The sequence below is a fragment of the Chamaea fasciata genome, unplaced genomic scaffold (genome assembly GCF_029207755.1).
Source record: "Chamaea fasciata isolate MVZ Bird 193981 ecotype frontalis unplaced genomic scaffold, bChaFas1.0.hap1 SCAF_236, whole genome shotgun sequence".
NCBI lineage: Eukaryota > Metazoa > Chordata > Aves > Passeriformes > Sylviidae > Chamaea > Chamaea fasciata.
In genome coordinates, this window is record NW_027094321.1 from 79,429 (window position 1) to 97,941 (window position 18,513).

Genomic DNA, 18,513 nt, shown 5'->3' on the forward strand with positions numbered 1-18,513 from the left:
CGGCGGCGTTTGGGGGGGGCGCGGTTAAAAGGGGATGGGGGCGTGGCCGCGTGTGGGATATGGAAATTAAGGGGTGTGGCTAAAGGAGGAAGTGGGGAGCTCCTAATATGGGGAATAGGGGCGTGGTGACTGGTATGGAAATTGATGGGCGTGGTCAATGGGGAAAGCGGGGTTAATTAATATGGAAATTAAGGGGCGTGGTAATTTATTGACATGGAAATGTGGCGGGCGGTTGGTTGAGGGGGCGTGGTCATCGATATGGAAATTAGGGGGTGTGGTTAACAGATTTGTGTCGTTGATATGGAAATTAAGGGGCGTGGTCATTGCTTGACATGGAAAATGTGGCAGGCAGCTGTTGGGGGCGTGGTCATTGATATGGAAATTAGTGGGTGGGTGTGGTCAGAGGGCAGCAATATATTTATTATATGGAAATTAAGGGGCGTGGCCATTGGTTGACATGGAATTGTAGCGGCAGTTGTTTGAGGGGCGTGGTTATTGATATGGAAATTAGTGGGCATGGTCAGAGGGCAGATATAGATTTAAGTACTATGGAAATTAAGGGGCGTGGTCATTGATTGACACAGTGATGTGGCAGGCGGTTGATTGAGGAGGCGTGGTCATTGATACGGAAATTAGTGGGCGTGGTCAGATGACACATTTCAGTGCTATGGAACTTAAGGGGCGTGGTCATTGGGGAACATGGGAGACGTGGAGGGTGGTTGTGGGGGGCGTGGTTATCGATTGATATGGAAATTAGAGGGCGTGACCACTGTTTGGTATGCAAATAGGAGGGCGTGGCCAAAGGAAGGATATGAGCTTTAATTACTATAGAAACTGGGGGGATCCTCCAGGACCCTCCAAAACCCCCCCCAGGACACCCCCAGACCCCCCAAAACCTCCCAGGACCCCCCAAAGGCCTTCAGGACCCCCAAAATCCTTTCAAGGACAGCCCAAGATCCCCCAAGACCCTCCAGGACTCCCCAAAACCCCGCCAGGAGCCCCCAAAACCCACCCAAGACCCCCCCGAACCCCTCCAGGACATCCCCCAGACCCCCCCAAACCCACCTGGACCACCCCCAAACCCCTCCAGGACACCCCAAAACCCACCCAAGACCCTCCCGAACCCCTCCAGGACACCCCCAGACCCATCCAGGAGCCCCGGAACCCCCCCCAGGACCCCCAAAACCCACCCAGCACCCCCCAAAGCCTCCCCAGGACACCCCAAAACCCCACGGGGACCCCCAAAATCCCCCCCAGGAACCCCCCCAAAACCACACAGGCAGGCGGATCCTGGGGCACAGCTGAGCTTTAATCACGATGTCATCCCGAGGTCACCACGCGTGTCCCCGGTGCCCCCTCCCCGCGCTCCGAGGGGGTCCGGGGGGGCTCGGGCCGTGCCGGGGGGGGGTTGGGGGGGCTGATTTTTGGGGTGGGGGGTCCCTAGACCGAGTGGCCCCGGAGGAGGGGGCTGCTCTCGCCGCTCGGGGACCCCCCCAGGGCACGCTGCAGGAGGCGGCGGACGGTGACATTTGGGGACAGCCACGCCCGGGGCCGGGTGGGGGACCCGGGGGACAACGCCGGGGACAGCGACGTGTACTTGACTCGTCTGGGGGGACACCGGGGGGGACACGGTGTCACCTCCACGTCATGGGGTGTCCCCGATGTCCCCCAACACATAGGGAGTGTCCCCAACTCCACAGTGTCACCAGACCCCATAAGGAGTGTCCCCAACCCCATAGTGTCACCAGACCCCATAAGGAGTGTCCTCAACCCCATAGTGTCACCAGACCCCATAAGGAGTGTCCCCAACCCCATAGTGTCACCAGACCCCATAAGGAGTGTCCTCAACCCCACAGTGTCACCAGACCCCATAAGGAGTGTCGTGTCCCCAACCCCACAGTGTCACCAGACCCCATAAGGAGTGTCCTCAACCCCATAGTGTCACCAGACCCCATAAGGAGTGTCCCCAACCCCATAGTGTCACCAGACCCCATAAGGAGTGTCCCCAACCCCACAGTGACACCAGACCCCATAAGGAGTGACCCCAACCCCACAGTGACACCAGACCCCATAAGGAGTGCCCCCAACCCTACAGTGACACCAGACCCCATAAGGAGTGTCCCCAACCCCACAGTGACACCAGACCCCATAAGGAGTGCCCCCAACCCTACAGTGACACCAGACCCCATAAGGAGTGTCCCCAACCCCACAGTGACACCAGACCCCATAAGGAGTGCCCCCAACCCTACAGTGACACCAGACCCCATAAGGAGTGCCCCCAACCCCACAGTGACACCAGATCCCATAAGGAGTGTCCCCAACCCCACAGTGTCACCAGACCCCATAAGGAGTGTCCCCAACCCCACAGTGACACCAGACCCCATAAGGAGTGACCCCAACCCCACAGTGACACCAGACCCCATAAGGAGTGTCCCCAACCCCACAGTGACACCAGACCCCATAAGGAGTGTCCCCAACCCCACAGTGACACCAGACCCCATAAGGAGTGTCCCCAACTCTACAGTGTCACTTCCACCCCATGGGATGTCCCCAGCCCCATGGTGTCACCTCCAACCCCACGGTGTCACCTCCACCCCATGGGGTGTCCCCAACGTCCCCCACGCTTAGGGAGTGTCCCCAACCCCACGGTGTCATCTCCACCCCATAGGCAGTGTCCCCAATGTCCCCAACCCCATAGGGAGTGTCCCCCCTACCTCACCCCATGCCCCCAAATGTCCCCAATGTCCCCTCACCCCCTGAGCCCCGCCCATGTGTCCACGTGTCCCCGTAGTGTCCCTGGTGGTGTCCCCCCACCGTGTGTGTCCCCGCGGTGTCCCCAATGTCCCCTCACTCCTGAGCCCATCCCGTGTGTCCCCAATGTCCCCGCTGTCCCCTCACCTGTAGGCGTACGCCGCCGTGCCCAGCGCGGCCGCCACCAGCACGAGCCCCACGAACAGCGTGGTCCTGCCGGTGGCCGGGGCGGCTCCTGGGGACAGGGACAGCCCAGTGTCACCCGGGGGGCTTGGGGACATCCCCCCGGGACCTGCCACCCTGTCCCTGTCACCTCTGACACGGCAGGGACAGCCCAGTGCCACCCCGGGGCTTGGGGACATCCCCCGGACCTTGTACCACCTCCTCCGGGGACAGGGACAGCTCAATGCCACCCGCGGGGCCTTGGGGACATCCCCCGGACCCTGTGTCACCTCCTCCGGGGACAGGGACAGCTCAGTGCCACCCGGGGGGCCTTGGGGACATCCCCCGGACCCTGTGTCACCTCCTCTGGGGACAGGGACAGCTCAGTGTCACCCAGGGGACCCCTGTGACCCTGTCCCCGTGTCCCTGTCACCTCCAAGGGGACAGTCCCAACCCAGCCCCACCCAGGGGACCCCGGTGACCCTGTCCCCGTGTCGCACCTCCCACGGCCACGCGGGTGGTGGCCACGGCCAGCCCGTTGCCGTTGGCCAGGGACACGTTGAGACAGAAGAGGCCGGAGCGGTTGAAGTCCTGGCGCAGCACGAGCTCGCAGCCCGGCGACGGCGACACGGCCGAGCACGACTCCGCCTCCGCCGTGCGACAATCGGCGTCCGCCACCACCGTGCACACCTCCTCGGGCAGCCTGCGGGGGCGACACGGGGACATCAGCGCTGGGGACACGGCGACATCAGCGCCAGGGACACGGGAACATCAGCGCCGGGGACACGGGGACATCAGTGCCGGGGACACGGGGACATCAGCGCCGGGGACACGGCGACATCAGCGCCAGGGACACGGGGACATCAGCGCCGGGGACACGGCGACATCAGCGCTGGGGACACGGGGACATCAGCGCCGGGGACACCGCGGGGTCGGGCAGGGACAGCGCAGACCGACCCTTGGGGGCCTTCGGGGACCGTGTCCTCCTGTCCCTGTCACCTCCAAAACCCACCACAGTCCCAGGTCACCCCCACCCAGGGGACCCCCAGGACCGTGTCCCCATGTCCCTGCCACCTCCAAGGGGACAATCCCAGCTCACTCCCACCCTCCGGACCTTGTCCCCTGTCCCCCTGCCCCCGCCACCTACTCCTCGGGGGGGGGGGCGGGGCCACCCCAGCCCCGCTGTCACCGCCGTTGTCCCCTCCGCTGTCGCCACTCACCCGCCCTCGCAGGTCACCGTCAGCTCCACGCTGCTGCCGCCGCCCTCGGGCACCACCTGCACGATGGCCACGCTCTCGATGCCCTCTGCGGGAGGAGCGGGAGAGCTCAGCGGGGCCGGGACCCCCCCGGGGACACCCCAGGACACCCCGGGGACACCCCAGGACCCCCCGGGACCCCCCGGGCCCCCCCGACTCACGGACAATGTCCAGCTGAGTGGCGAAGGTGCCGTAGCGGTACAGGACACAGCCCGGGGCGTCCTCGGCCGGCGCCTGGCGCTTGACCAGCGCCAGCGGCTGAGCTGTGGCTGCAGCTGTGGCTCCAGATGTGGCCCCAGATGTGGCTGCAGCTGTGGCAGCGGCCAGGGTGGCTCCCGCGGTGGTTCCCGCGGTGGCTTCTATGGTGGCACCCACGGTGACACCGAGCGTGGCTGCAGCCGTGGCATCGAGGGCGGCTCCAGCTGTGGCTGCTCCAGCGGTGGCTGCTCCAGCTGTGGCTGATCCAGCGGTGGCTGCTCCAGCTGCGGCTGATCCAGCTGTGGCTAGTGCAGCTGTGACATCACTCGCGCCTCCGTCTGTCGCCGCATCTGCAGGGACACACGGGAAACGCTGGGCGGGGACAGAGGGACACCGGGCCCTTGGGGTCACCGAGCGGCGGGGAACACTGTGCCCTTGGGGACACCGAGCCTTTGGGGACACCAAGCCCTCGGGGACACTGAGCCCTTGGGGACACTGAGCCCTTGGGGACACCGAGCCTTTGGGGACACTGAGCCCTCGGGGACACTGAGCCCTTGGGGACACTGAGCCCTCGGGGACACTGAGCCCTTGGGGACATCCAGCCCTCAGGGACACTGAGCCCTTGGGGACACCGAGCCCTCGGGGACACTGAGCCCTCGAGGACACTGAGCCCTTGGGGACATCCCCCGACGTGTCCCCTCCCCGGCCCCGGGCCAGCACCCACCTGCAGCCGCTGTCCCCTCGGCGGTGACCGAGGTGTCCCCGACGGCGGTGGCGACAGCGGGGGAGGACACGGAGGAGGAGGCGACAGGCGCGGTGCCGGCGGCGGTGGCGGAGGGGACCGGGAGCTCGGTGACAGAGGGGACAGAGGAGGGCTCGGGGGCGGCGGTGCCAGCGGGATCGGTGCCGGCGGGGACAGAGGGGACAGCGGGGTCGGTGACAGCGGGGACAGAGGGGACAGCGGGGACAGAGGGTTCCTCCGCCGACCCGCCCGTGGGCTCCGCGGGCTCCCCGGAGGCTGCGGGGGCTGCGGGGAAAGAGGGATGGGGTCACCCCGGGACCCCCAGAGCCGGGTTGGGGTCACCCCGGGACCCCCGGGGACCCCCAGAGCCGGGTTGGGATCATCCCTGGTATGGGATGCCCCGGACCCCCCCAGCTCCAACGTCCCTTTAGGTGACACTGGGGGGACACGCCATGGGTTGGGGGGATCTGGGGGCTCTGTGGGGTGGGGGGACACTGGGGACACTCACTGTGGGGTGCGAGGGACACTGGGGCTGGATGACACCAATGACACACCCCATGGGGTGGCAGGGGACACTGGGGACACACGTTATGGCGTGGGGGACCCCCTGGGGCAGGGGGGAACACTGGTGACACAGACTGTGGGGTGAGGGGACACCAGGGATACACGCTATGGGGTCGGGCAGCTCTGGTGGCTCCGAGGAGGGGGGGGACACTGGGGACACCCTGGAGCACGGGGACACCGGTGACACAGACCATGGGGCAGGAGGACACTGGGGACACACACTATGGGGGGCGGGGACACCGGGGACACACCCCATGGGGTCAGGTGGCTCTGGGGACCGGGGGGACACCCCACCACGTCCCCTCTCCCCCCCCCCTTACCCGTGCTGGCCGCCCCCGCCGTGCTCTGCCCCCCGGCCGCGGTGGTGGCGGCGGCGGGCTGGGTGGCCGTGGGGACCCCGGAGGGCACCGGGGCGGTTGTGGGGCCGCAGGGGCGGAGCGGGATGGCGGCCTGCAGCACCAGGCGGGCCGAGAAGGTGCCCGTGTCCAGGTACGTGTGGGTGACGGTGGCGCTGCGCGAGATGAGCGTCCCGCTCTGGTCCCCGAAGTCCCACGAGTAGGACACGTCGGCGTGGCGCAGGTAGCGGCTGGGGTCGTGCAGGCGCACCGTGAACGCCACCGCGCGGTTCCGCACGAAGGGACCGTCGCCGCTTGTCGTTGTCGCCGCGTTGTCCCCCAGCTGCGACACGTCCACGGCGAACGGGACTTGGTCTGCGGGGACACCCAGGGGACGGCGGGAGGGGAAAGGGGCGGTGGGGTGGCGGGAGGAGAGAGGGGTGGCACGGAGTGTCACCTGCAGGCGGTGTCACCTGCAGCCTCTGTCACCTATTGTCCTGAAACCCAGTGTCACCTACCGCCCCAAACCCCAGTGTCACCTACAGCCATGTCACCTGCAGCCAGCGTCACCCACAGCCACAAAACCCAGTGTCACCTGCATCCAGAACCCCATCACCCCCACCCCCCGCCCCATTTCCCACCCCAAACCCCTCACCCCATTTTTCCCTCCCGTGCCCCCCTGTGTCCCCTGCCCCATTTCCCACTGTCCCCCGGTGTCCCCCACCCCTTTCCCCCAGTGTCCCCAGTGCCCCCTTTCCCCTGGTGTCCCCCGGTGTCCCCTGCCACCACTTCCCAGTGTCCCCCAGTGTCCCTCAGTGTCCCCCGGTGTCCCCCGCCCCCTTTCCCAGTGTCCCCCCTGTTCCTCTCCCCCCTTCCTGGTGCCCCCCACCCCATTTCCCCCCGTTTCCCGGTGTCCCCGCCCCGTGTCCCCCGGTGTCACCCACCGGTGACGCTGAACTGTGTGCTGGCGTGGCCGATGGGGATGAACTTCTGGCGGCCCCGGTAGTGGTACACGACCACCTCCATGGTGTACGAGCCCAGCGGGACCCCGGCCGTGCCCACCGTCAGCTGGGACGCCGCGCCGTCCACCACCTGCCAGTACCGCCCTGGGGACACGGGACACCATGGGGACAGTGACACCCTGAGCCCGGCCACCACCTGCCAGCACCGCCCTGGGGACCGGGGACAGCATGGGGACAGTGACACCACCTGCCAGTACCGCCCTGGGGACACGGGACACGGGACACCATGGGGACAGTGACACCCTGAGCCCGGCCACCACCTGCCAGTACCGCCCTGGGGACAACGGGGTCAGTGCCACCACAACAGGGGCAGTGCCACCACGGGGATAGTACCACCCTGGGGACTGCGGGACAGCGGGGTCAGTGCCACCTCAGCAGGGTCAGCGCCACCTCAGCGGGGTCAGTGCCACCTCAGCGGGGTCAGTGCCACCTCGGTGAGGTCAGTGCCACCTCAGCGGGGTCAGTGCCACCTAGGTGGGGTCAGTGCCACCTCAGCGGGGTCAGCGCCATCTCAGCGGGGTCAGCGCCACCTCAGCAGGGTCAGCGCCACCTCGGTGAGGTCAGTGCCACCTCAGCGGGGTCAGTGCCACCTAGGTGGGGTCAGTGCCACCTCAGCGGGGTCAGCGCCATCTCAGCGGGTTCAGCGCCACCTCAGCGGGGTCAGCGCCACCTCGGCGGGGTCAGCGCCACCTCGGTGGGGTCAGCGCCACCTCAGCGGGGTCAGCGCCACCTCGGTGGGGTCAGTGCCACCTCGGTGGGGTCAGTGCCACCTCGGTGGCGTCAGTGCCACCTCGGTGAGGTCAGTGCCACCTCGGTGGGGTCAGTGCCACCTCGGTGGCGTCAGTGCCACCTCGGTGAGGTCAGTGCCACCTCGGTGGGGTCAGTGCCACCTCGGTGGCGTCAGTGCCACCTCGGTGAGGTCAGCGCCACCTCGGCGGGGTCAGCGCCACCTCGGTGGGGTCAGTGCCACCTCGGTGGGGTCAGCGCCACCTCGGTGAGGTCAGCACCACCTCAGCGGGGTCAGTGCCACCTCGGTGAGGTCAGCGCCACCTCGGTGGGGTCAGTGCCACCTCAGCGGGGTCAGCGCCATCTCAGCGGGGTCAGTGCCACCTCGGTGAGGTCAGTGCCACCTCAGCGGGGTCAGCGCCATCTCAGCGGGGTCAGTGCCACCTCGCTGTCCCCCCGGGCGGTGTTTGGGGTCCCCGTGCTCACCCCAGGTCCACCAGACGTAGACGAACTTTCCCCGCCTGCCCCGGGGCAGGGGCCGCCCGTCCGGGAAGGCGCCGGTGGCGTCCGGCTGCTCCGGGAACACGGGGTCCCCTTGGGTCACCTGCGTGCCTGCGGGGACACCGGGGACAGCGACACCGCGGTCAGGGGACACCCGGATCAGGGGACAGCAGGGACAGGGGACATGGGACACCGCGGGGACACCGCGGGGACACCGTGGGGACACCGTGGGATGAGGGGACACATGGGGTGAGGAGACAGAGGACATTGCAGGGACACCTTGGGGACACACAGGGTGAGGGTAAGGGAGTGGCAGGACACTGGGGAGAGGGACACTGTGGGGACACACGGGGTGAGGGTCAGGGGCTTCGGGGGACACTGTGGGGACACTGCAGGGACAGGTCAGGGCTGTTTTGGGGTATTTCAAGGCCGTCTAGGGTGGTTTTGGGGTGGCTTTAGGCGATTTTGGGGGTGTCTCGGGGGGTTTTGGGGTGTTTTAGGGGGTCTCAGAGCTGTTTCGGGTGGTTTTGGGGTGGCTTTAGGTGTCTCAGGGGGTTTGGGGTGTTTCAGGATGGTTTCGGGGGGTTTCAGGGCTGTTTTGGGGTATTTCGAGGCCGTCCAGGGTGGTTTTGGGGCGGCTTTAGGCGGGTTTTGGGTGTCTCGGGGGGTTTTGGGGTGTTTTAGGGGGTCTCAGGGCTGTTTTGGGGTATTTCAAGGCTGTCTAGGGTGGTTTTGGGGTGACTTTAGGCGGGTTTTGGGTGTGTCAGGGGGTTTGGGGTGTTTCAGGATGGTTTTGGGGGGTTTCAGGGCTGTTTTGGGGTATTTCGAGGCCGTCCAGGGTGGTTTTGGGGCGGCTTTAGGCGGGTTTGGGGTGTCTCGGGGGGTTTTGGGGTGTTTTAGGGGGTCTCAGGGCTGTTTTGGGGTATTTCGAGGCCGTCCAGGGTGGTTTTGGGGCGGCTTTAGGCGGTTTTTGGGTGTCTCGGGGGGGTTTTTGCGGCCACCCACCGTTGACGGTGCAGTTCCTCGCCCACACCACGCGGCCGTCGGGCAGCAGGGTCTGGTTCCCCGGGAAGCGCAGGGCGATGGAGAAGGTGGCCTCGGCCCCGGCCATGGTGGGAGCGTCGTTGCTGATGTCGAAGGTGACATCGCCACCTGCTCGGGGACACCGGGGGGGGCGTCAGCGTCGTCAGAAATTATTATCATATTATATTATTATATTTTCTATATATGTGTGTGTGTATATATATAAAATACTATATATATATATATATATAACGATAAAAATATATTTATAGATTTAAAATATATATATTTACATATGGAAAGTAAGATATATAATATATATCATGCGTATTTTATATATTGTTTTATTATCACGTAATTATTACAATGTTATCACATTATAAAGTTGGCTTTTTTAATATATATAATATATACACTACATATTATGTTATTATTAATATAATTGTTATAACATTATCATGTTGCAAAGTAGACTTTTGCAATATATATAATATATATACTATTTATTATATTATTATTAATATATTATAACGTTATGGTATTGTAAAGTAGGCTTTTATAATATATATAATATATTATATATATGTTACATATGATATCATTATTAATATAATCACTATAGTATTATCATACTATAAACTCGGCTTTAACAATACAAATAATATATATCTTATATATTCTATTATTATTAATTCAATTATTATAATGTTATCGCATTATAAACTCCGCCTTTATAATACACATGTTATATATAATATATATTATATTATTATTGATATGATTATAATATTATCACATTTTAAAGCCGGCTTTTTGCAACTCTCAGAATGAATGCCATCTGTATAATTGTACCGTGATATGTTTTATTAACGGAGTTTAGGAAATTAATTAATGTATATTTTCTGATCGTGACAAAAATTGTAAATAAGTTTTGTTTGTTTGGTTTTTTTTCTTCTTTGTAAGATGTAAACTGAAGGTTTAAGGGAAGTGTGGTCGCCCGCCTTAAAGCCTGCTGACTTTCTTTGTGTTTTTATCGAAACGGAAACGACCACAAAAACCCCAAGAAGGAAATTGATGATACCCCCGTTACCAGACGGAGCGGGGCCACCCATGAATAAATCTCCCAGATAAAAACGACTGAGAGGACACAGAAATCCTTAAATACCGAAATCTGAGAGAGTGAAAAGCGTGCTGCCGAGAGACTCTCGCTTTTTCCGTCTCCTAAACTATTTTTATTCTTATTAAACTTATGATTTTTTTTCCTAGAAGAGCGGAGCTCGTTTCTCACAAGCCCGGTGGCCCCGGGCGGCGGGCGGGGGGTGGTGGCACTGACCTCGCCAGCAGTCGCGTGTCCCCCGCTGCCACCAGGGCAGGTAAAGTCCCGTGTCCCAGGTGCGGAACGGCGCCGGCCGCCCGCTCCGCGCCGGGCTGAGAGCGCCGCTCCTCCCGGCGGCTCCTGCGGCGACGGCGACAGCGGGACACACGGAGGGAGGGACACTCGTGGTGTCACCCGTGTCGCCAGCTCTCAGGGAGCTGACAAGTCCCCCACGTCCCCCACTCTCAGATCATTTCTATGTCCCCCCGTGTCCCCAGTGTCCCCAGCTCTCCGGGGTCTGTGAGGTCCCTCGTGTCCCCCTTGTCCCCAACTCCCAGGGGAGGTCCCCATGTCCCCAGTGTCCCCAGCTCTCAGGGGTCTGTGAGGTCCCTCGTGTCCCCCTTGTCCCCAACTCCCAGGGGAGGTCCCCATGTCCCCAGTGTCCCCAGCTCTCCAGGCTCTGTGAGGTCCCTCGTGTCCCCCTTGTCCCCAACTCCCAGGGGAGGTCCCCATGTCCCCAGTGTCCCCATCTCTCCGGGGTCTGTGAGGTCCCTCGTGTCCCCCTTGTCCCCAACTCTCAGGGGGATGGAGGGTCCCACACGTCCCCCATGTCCCCAACTCCCAGGGGTCCGTGAGGTCCCTCGTGTCCCCCTTGTCCCCAACTCCCAGGACATTGCCACGTCCCCCACGTCCCCCATTCTCAGGGCTCTGAGATGTCCCCACGTCCCCACTCTCAGATCATTACCAGGACCCCCATGTCCCCAGTTCTCTGGTGTCTGTGACATCCCCATGCCCCCAATGTCCCCCCCCTCACCCAGGACCAAAACATCACCCCAAATCCCCCTTTACCAGGGCTCCGCCAGCCCCACCCCGGGGGGTGTCCCGGCCTTTGGGGGGACCCTGGGGGGACCCGGGCCCCTCGTGACGGCGCTCGGGGCCAAGGCACGCGCGGGGCAAAGCCGTCACATGGCGCCCCAAAGCCCCAAAGCCCTTTCATGTGACGCTCAGCTGAGCCCGGCCCGGCCGGGATGGGACGGGGCGGGATGGGGCGGGGACCCCCCCGTGTCCCCCCAGGGTCGGGGGGCTGAAAAATCCCCCCCAGGGTCGGGGGGTTGCGAAGTCCCCCATGTCCCCACTCGTGGGGGGCTGCCAAGTCCCTTCCTGTCCCCCACTTTTAGGGCTGTGTAAGGTCCCCCCATGTCCCCCCCATTTTCAGGGGTCCCAAGGGTCCCCCCATGTCCCCGACACTGCCAGGTCCCCCCTGTCCCTCCCACTCCCAAGGGTCCCAAGACCCCCGTGTCCCCCCATTTTCAGGGGTCTCTCCCCCAAGTCCCTCGTGTTCCCCCTTCACTGGGGGCTTCCACATCCCCCCCCCCTCAAAAAACGGGCTCCCCTCCTTTTCCAGGGGGACGGCTGAACCCCCCACACCCCAAATCCCCCAAACGCACCCCAAAACCACCCCCAGAGACCCCACAACCCACCCCCGAGGGGGATTTTTGGGGTACAATCCAGCTGCGGGAAGCATTTGACTCTGAACCCCCAAACCCCCAAAGGATGGAGCTAAGGGACCCCCCCGCACCCCCCAAAAAAGCCCGACTTACGCCGCTGAGCCTCCGCCAGGAGCAGGAGTGTCCCCCAAACCGCGATGGCCCCGAGTCCCCTCATGGTCCCCGTGTCGCCTCTCCCGTGGCTCGGGCACCGCCGGGGTAGAGGCGCAGGGGACGGGGACGGCGACACAAAAAGGGGGCGCTCATTTGCATAACCCCGCCCACCCCCCCAAGAAAGGGGGGGGCTTGCGGGCCGCCCTCCCCGCCCCCGTCCCACGTGGGGCCACCCCCGGTCACACGGTGCGGCCCCGCCCTGGGGGGGGACAAGGGGGGGGGCACAGGGACCCCCGCCCAGCTCGCCAAGGGGGTTTGGGGGGTCGCACCCCCCCGATCCCGGCAGGTGGAGACCCCAGGGGTGGGGATTTGGGGACCCCCAGAGTGGGGGGGTGACAGCCATGGGGGGACACTGGCGGCTCAGAATGGGGCGGGGGGGTCACGATTCTGAATACGGGGGGGGGGAGGACCCCCGGTTTGTCACCCAAGGGGGATCCTCAGTGGGACACCCATGGGGGGACCCCGGTCATGGGGGTGACACAGGGGGCACCCCGATGTGGCAGGGGGACCCCGATCCCTGTGGGTGACACAGGGGGGACCCCGATGTGGCAGGGGGACCCCGATCCCTGTGGGTGACACACGAGGGGACCCCCGGTGACACAGGGGGACCCCGATCATGGAGGTGACACAGGGGGACCCCGATCCCGGCGGGGAGACCCCAATCATGGGCAAAGGGGGGGGTCCCCAATTCTGCACATGCAGAGGGACCCCGATCCCAGTGGGTGGCACAAGGGGACCTCAGTCTTGGTGGGTGACACGGGGGGACCCCGATCGCGGTGAATGACACACGGGGGGACCCCGATCCCGGTGGGTGACAATGGGGACCCCGATATTTCCTGCTCTGGCCACGTCCGTGTCTCCCCCGGGGCCGTCCCGGTGCGTGTGGCCGCTCGTGCGGGGCCGCGCCCGCGGGGCCGCGTGTGCGCTGAGCCCCGTGACCCCCGGAGAGCCCCGTGACCCCCGGAGAGCCCCGTGACCCCCGTGTGTCCCCCGGGGCCGCTCCCCGTGACCCCCGTGTGTCCCCCGGGGCCGCTCCCCGTGATCCCCGTGTGGCCGGTTGTGGTCCGGCCGCAGCCCGCGCTGCGGTCCCGGGGCCGTGGGCCGGTCCAGCCACGGGCCGAGCATCCCGGAGAGAGCCTGAGGTCCTGTCCTTGTCCCGGATCCCGATCCTGTCCTCTATTCCAATCCCCGATCCCGGTCCTGATCCCTGATCCCGTCCTTATCCCGGGCCCCAGATCCCAATCCTAATCCCCATTCCAACCCTCGGTCCCAGTCTCCGTCCTGATCCCGATCCCGGTCCTGATCCTGGTCCCGGTCCCTGGTCCCGGTCCCTGGTCCCAGTCCTGATCCCGATCCCAATCCCTATTCCAATCTCTGGTCCCGGTCCCTATCCCTGGTCCCAGTCTCAATCCCGATCTCGGGTCCCGGTGTCTGTCCAGTCTTTGGCCCCGGTCCCTGTTCTTGTCCCGATTCCCATCCCTGGTCCCGATCTCGATCCCTGTCCCTGTTTCAATCCCCGGTCTCGGTCCCGGTCCCTGTCCCCAAAGTCCTGATCCCGCTCCCCGGTTCCGGTCTCCATCCCTGTCCCTGTCCCTGTCCCCAGTGTCCCAGTCCCTGGTCCCTGTCCCCAAGGTCCCCATTCCAATCCCCGGTCCCTGTCCCTGTCCTTGTCCCGATTCCACCCCCTGGCCCCGGTCCCCATCCCAATCCCGGTCCCCATTCCAAACCCCGGCCCCTGGTCCCTGTCCCCAGTGTCCCAGTCCCTGTCCCCAATGTCCCAACCCCAATCCCCGCTGCCAGTCCGGGTCCCTGTCCCCAGTGTCCCTGTCCCCAGTGTCCCTGTCCCTAGTGTCCCTGTCCCTGTCCCCAGTGTCCCTGTCCCCAGAGTCCCGGCCCCTGTCCCCAGTGTCCCTGTCCCCAGTGTCCCTGTCCCCAGTGTCCCGGTCCCTGTCCCCAGTGTCCCTGTCCCCAGTGTCCCGGTCCCTGTCCACAGTGTCCCGGTCCCCAGTGTCCCTGTCCCCAGTGTCCCTGTCCACAGTGTCCCTGTCCCTGTCCCCAGTGTCCCTGTCCCCAGTGTCCCGGTCCCTGTCCCCAGTGTCCTGGCCCCTGTCCCCAGTGTCCCTGTCCCCAGTGTCCCGGTCCCCAGTGTCCCGGTCCCCAGTGTCCCTGTCCACAGTGTCCCAATCCCCGCCGCCGTTCCCGGTAGTGTCTCTATCCCTTTAAGGGCTCTCCCGCGTCGCCGCTGACGTCACGGCGGTCTCAGCCAATGGGCGGTGGCGCGGTGGGCGTGGCGGGCGGGAAGGCGGGAAGCGGCGCGGGGCGGGGCGGGGCCGCCGCGGCTTTGGCGCGCTCGGGGGGGACGCGGCGGCCGCGCTCGGGACCCCCGGGGACACCGGGGACACCCCCCGGGACACCCCCGAGACACCCCCGAGACACCCCCGGACCCGGGACAGCACCGGGACAGCACCGCGGAGCCCCGGCCCCACCCCGGATATCGCCCCTCGGGACCACCCCTCAGCTCCGGGGACACCCCCCGGGACACCGGGGACACCCCCGGGACACCCCGGACCCTCCGAGGACACCCCCGGCACCGGGACACCCCCCCTGCCACCCCCACTGTCACCCTCGACCCCTAGACACCCCCGGAACCCCTCACCGGGACCCCCCCCGTCACCCCCAACTCCTGGTGACACCCCCGGGACCACCCCCCACCCCTCGGTGACACCCCCGGGACCACCCCACACCTCCAGGACCACCCCCCACCCCTCGGTGACACCCCTGGTGACAACCCCAGGCCACCACCGCCACCCTCTGTCCCCCATTCCCCGGTGTCCCCTCTCTTCCCCCACCCCACCCCGTGTCCCCACCTTATTTGGGGGGTCCCCGCGGTGTCCCCCCCCCCTTTTTGGGGGTCCCCGCGGTGTCCCCTCCATGGAGAACTTCCAGAAGGTGGAGAAGATCGGCGAGGGCACCTACGGCGTGGTCTACAAGGCCCGCAACAAGGTGACAGGGGAGGTGGTGGCGCTCAAGAAGATCCGCCTGGACACGTGAGTGGGGGGGGTCCCCCGGGGGTCTGGGGGGGTCTGGGGGGGGGGTCCTGGGGGCTCACCCCCCGCTGTCATTGTCCCCGCAGGGAGACCGAGGGTGTCCCCAGCACGGCCATCAGGGAGATCTCCCTGCTCAAGGAGCTCAACCACCCCAACATCGTCAAGTGAGTGGGGGGTCCTGGGGGGGGCTTTGGGGGGTCCTGGGGGGGGCTTTGGGGGGTCGTGAGGAGCCTCTTGTGACCAGGGTGGTCCCCACGATGTGCTGTGGCCATGCCAGGCCCTGTGGTCACTTGGGGACACTGGGATGTCCCCAGGTCTGTGGTGTCCCTGTGGGTCCCTGGGCGCTGTCCCCGTGTTCCAGGCCATGTCCCTGTCCCCGTGTCCCCAAGGCTGTCCCCGTGTCCCTGTCCCCGTGTGCCCATGCCCCAGGGCTGTCCCCAGGGCTGTCCCCGTGTCCCTGTCCCCGTGTCCCCATGCCCCAGGGCTGTCCCCAGGGCTGTCCCCGTGTCCCCAAGGCTGTCCCCGTGTCCCTGTCCCCGTGTCCCCATGCCCCAGGGCTGTCCCCAGGGCTGTCCCCGTGTCCCCAAGGCTGTCCCCGTGTCCCTGTCCCCGTGTCCCCATGCCCCAGGGCTGTCCCCAGGGCTGTCCCCGTGTCCCCAAGGCTGTCCCCGTGTCCCCCAGGCTGCTGGATGTCATCCACACGGAGAACAAGCTGTACCTGGTGTTCGAGTTCCTGCACCAGGACCTCAAGAAGTTCATGGACTCCTCGTCCCTCAGCGGGATCGCGCTGCCCCTCATCAAGGTGGGGGACGCTGGGGGACACCCTGAACCCCTGGGGGGGACACTGGGGGGCCCAGAACCCCCGGGTGGGACATTGGGGTGTCCAGGGGGTCCCTGAATTGTCTTGGGGTGACTCTGGGGTCCCTCTGGGAACATGGCAAGGACCCCAGTGTCACCTCTGGGGGGTTTAGGGACCCCCTGGGCACACCCCAAACACCATTTTGGGGTCTCCTGGGGGGTCTGACCCCGCTGTCCCCGCTGTCCCCAGAGTTACCTGTTCCAGCTGCTGCAGGGGCTGGCCTTCTGCCACGCTCACCGTGTGCTGCACCGGGACCTGAAGCCCCAGAACCTGCTCATCAACGCCGAGGGCTCCATCAAACTGGCCGACTTCGGGCTGGCCCGCGCCTTCGGCGTGCCCGTCAGGACCTACACGCACGAGGTGGGGGGGACCTGCGGGGTTTGGGGGGGATTCGGTGGGGATCTGAGCGTCCTGTCCCCTGCTGATGTCCCCGATGTCCCCTCAGGTGGTGACGCTGTGGTACCGCGCCCCCGAGATCCTGCTGGGCTGCAAATATTACAGCACGGCCGTGGACATCTGGAGCCTGGGCTGCATCTTCGCCGAGATGGTGGGGGACACTGGGGGGACACTGGGGACACTGGGGGGACACTGGGGACATCTGGAGCCTGGGGTGTATCTCTGCTGAGATGGTGGGTCCCCACAGATCACGCGCCGTGCGCTGTTCCCCGGTGACTCGGAGATCGACCAGCTGTTCCCCTGTGTCCCCAATGACGTCCCCCAATGTCCCCAATGATGTCCCCAATGATGTCCCCAGTGATGTCCCCAACGATGTCCCCAACGATGTCCCCACAGATCACGCGCCGTGCGCTGTTCCCCGGTGACTCAGAGATCGACCAGCTCTTCCGCATTTTCCGCACGCTGGGCACTCCTGACGAGGCCGCCTGGCCGGGAGTGTCGGCGCTGCCCGACTACAAATCCACCTTCCCCCGCTGGGCCCGCCAGGACCTGGCCAAGGTCCTGCCCCCGCTGGACGACGAGGGACGGAAACTGCTGGCGGTGAGGGGACGCTTCTCCTGCTTTTAGTCCTGATTTGGACCATTTTTCCCTGATTTTTTCCTGATTTCCCCCATTTTCCCCTGATTTTTTTCCTGATTTCCCCCACTTTTTCCCTGATTTTTCCTGATTTTCTCCACTTTTTCCCTGATTTTTCCTGATTTTCCTCACTTTCCCTGAATCTGTTCTGATTTTTCCCATTTTCCCCTGATTTTTCCTGATTTTCCTAATTTTTTCCATTTTCCCTGATTTTTTCCTGATTTCCCCCACTTTTTCCTGATTTTTTTCTGATTTTCTCCACTTTTTCCTGATTTTTTTTTCTGATTTTTCCCCACTTTTCCCTGATTTTTCCCCACATTTCCCCCTGATTTTTCTCACCTTTCCCCGCTTTTTTTCCTGATTCCCTCCCAATTTTTCCCTCTTTTTCCTGGTCTTTCCCTCTTTTCCCTCGTTTTCCCTACTTTTTGCTGGTATTCCCCACTTTTATCCTGATTTTTCCCCCCCATTTTTCATTGTTTCCCCCCGTTTTTTCCTGCTTTTCCCACCATTTTTCTCGCTTTTTTTCTGATTTTTCCACCTTTTTTTTTTCTGATTTTCCCAGCTTTTCTCCCCACCTTTTCCTGTTTTTTCACTCTTTTTCTCCCTGATTTTTCCCCAATTTTTCCTGATTTTTCCCTTTTCCCCCCCACTTTTTTCCTGATTCCCCCCTTTTTCCCATTTTTCCCCATTTTCCTCCCATTTTTCCCCATTTTCCTCCCATTTTTCCCCATTTTCCCCCATTTTTCCCCCCTACTTGTTCCCATTTTTTCCCGTTTTTTTCCCATTTTCCCCGTTTTCCTCCCCAGCAAATGCTGCACTACGACCCCAACAAGCGAATCTCGGCCAAGGCCGCCCTGGGCCACCCCTTCTTCCGAGATGTCACCAGAGCTGTCCCCCACCTGCGCCTCTGACCCCAAAACGGACCCAAACCCCCCAAAATAACCCCAAATCCTCCTGAAATAACCCCCAAACCCCTTAAAATAACCCCCAAACTGCCCCCAATGTCCCCAAACTGCCCCCAATGTCCCCAAAGCTGCCCCCAGTGTCCCCAGGTGTCCCCGGAACTCCCCGAAATGTCCTCAGGACCCCCTCAAATATCCCCAGATGTCCCCAAAATGTCCCCGGGGGGGCTCCCAGGCCACCACCGCCCCCTCCCCCTCCGGATTTGTGGCACTTACAGTCTGTCCCCTCCCCTCCCCCAATGCCACCCCCTCGGTGTCACTTTGTCCCCTCCCGGTGTCCCCTCCCTGCGGTTTTTGGAGCCGAATTTTTTTTGTAATTTCTGCAAAATTTTTATAATAAAATTTCCCTGGGCTGGT

At 63.5% G+C, this 18,513-nt stretch overlaps 2 protein-coding genes across 2 annotated transcripts; one reads left to right on the forward strand and one right to left on the reverse strand.

Annotated features, from left to right (window-relative positions):
• Positions 1–1,296: 1,296 nt before the first annotated feature.
• On the reverse strand, positions 1,297–12,260 carry PMEL (premelanosome protein). Its single transcript, XM_066208384.1, has 12 exons — positions 12,197–12,260; positions 10,614–10,736; positions 9,263–9,409; positions 8,243–8,368; positions 6,953–7,114; positions 5,994–6,383; positions 5,092–5,394; positions 4,331–4,717; positions 4,134–4,218; positions 3,414–3,616; positions 2,899–2,986; positions 1,297–1,606 (listed from the first exon to the last, which is right to left on the reverse strand). Exons 1-12 carry the CDS (start codon positions 12,258–12,260, stop codon positions 1,441–1,443), a joined length of 2,244 nt encoding a protein of 747 aa, XP_066064481.1. The 3' UTR covers positions 1,297–1,440.
• Positions 12,261–14,603: 2,343 nt separating this feature from the next.
• CDK2 (cyclin dependent kinase 2) lies at positions 14,604–18,513 on the forward strand. The gene is made up of 7 exons (XM_066208387.1): positions 14,604–15,303; positions 15,390–15,467; positions 15,985–16,105; positions 16,352–16,522; positions 16,608–16,709; positions 16,955–17,158; positions 18,001–18,513. Exons 1-7 carry the CDS (start codon positions 15,188–15,190, stop codon positions 18,103–18,105), a joined length of 897 nt encoding a protein of 298 aa, XP_066064484.1. The 5' UTR covers positions 14,604–15,187; the 3' UTR covers positions 18,106–18,513.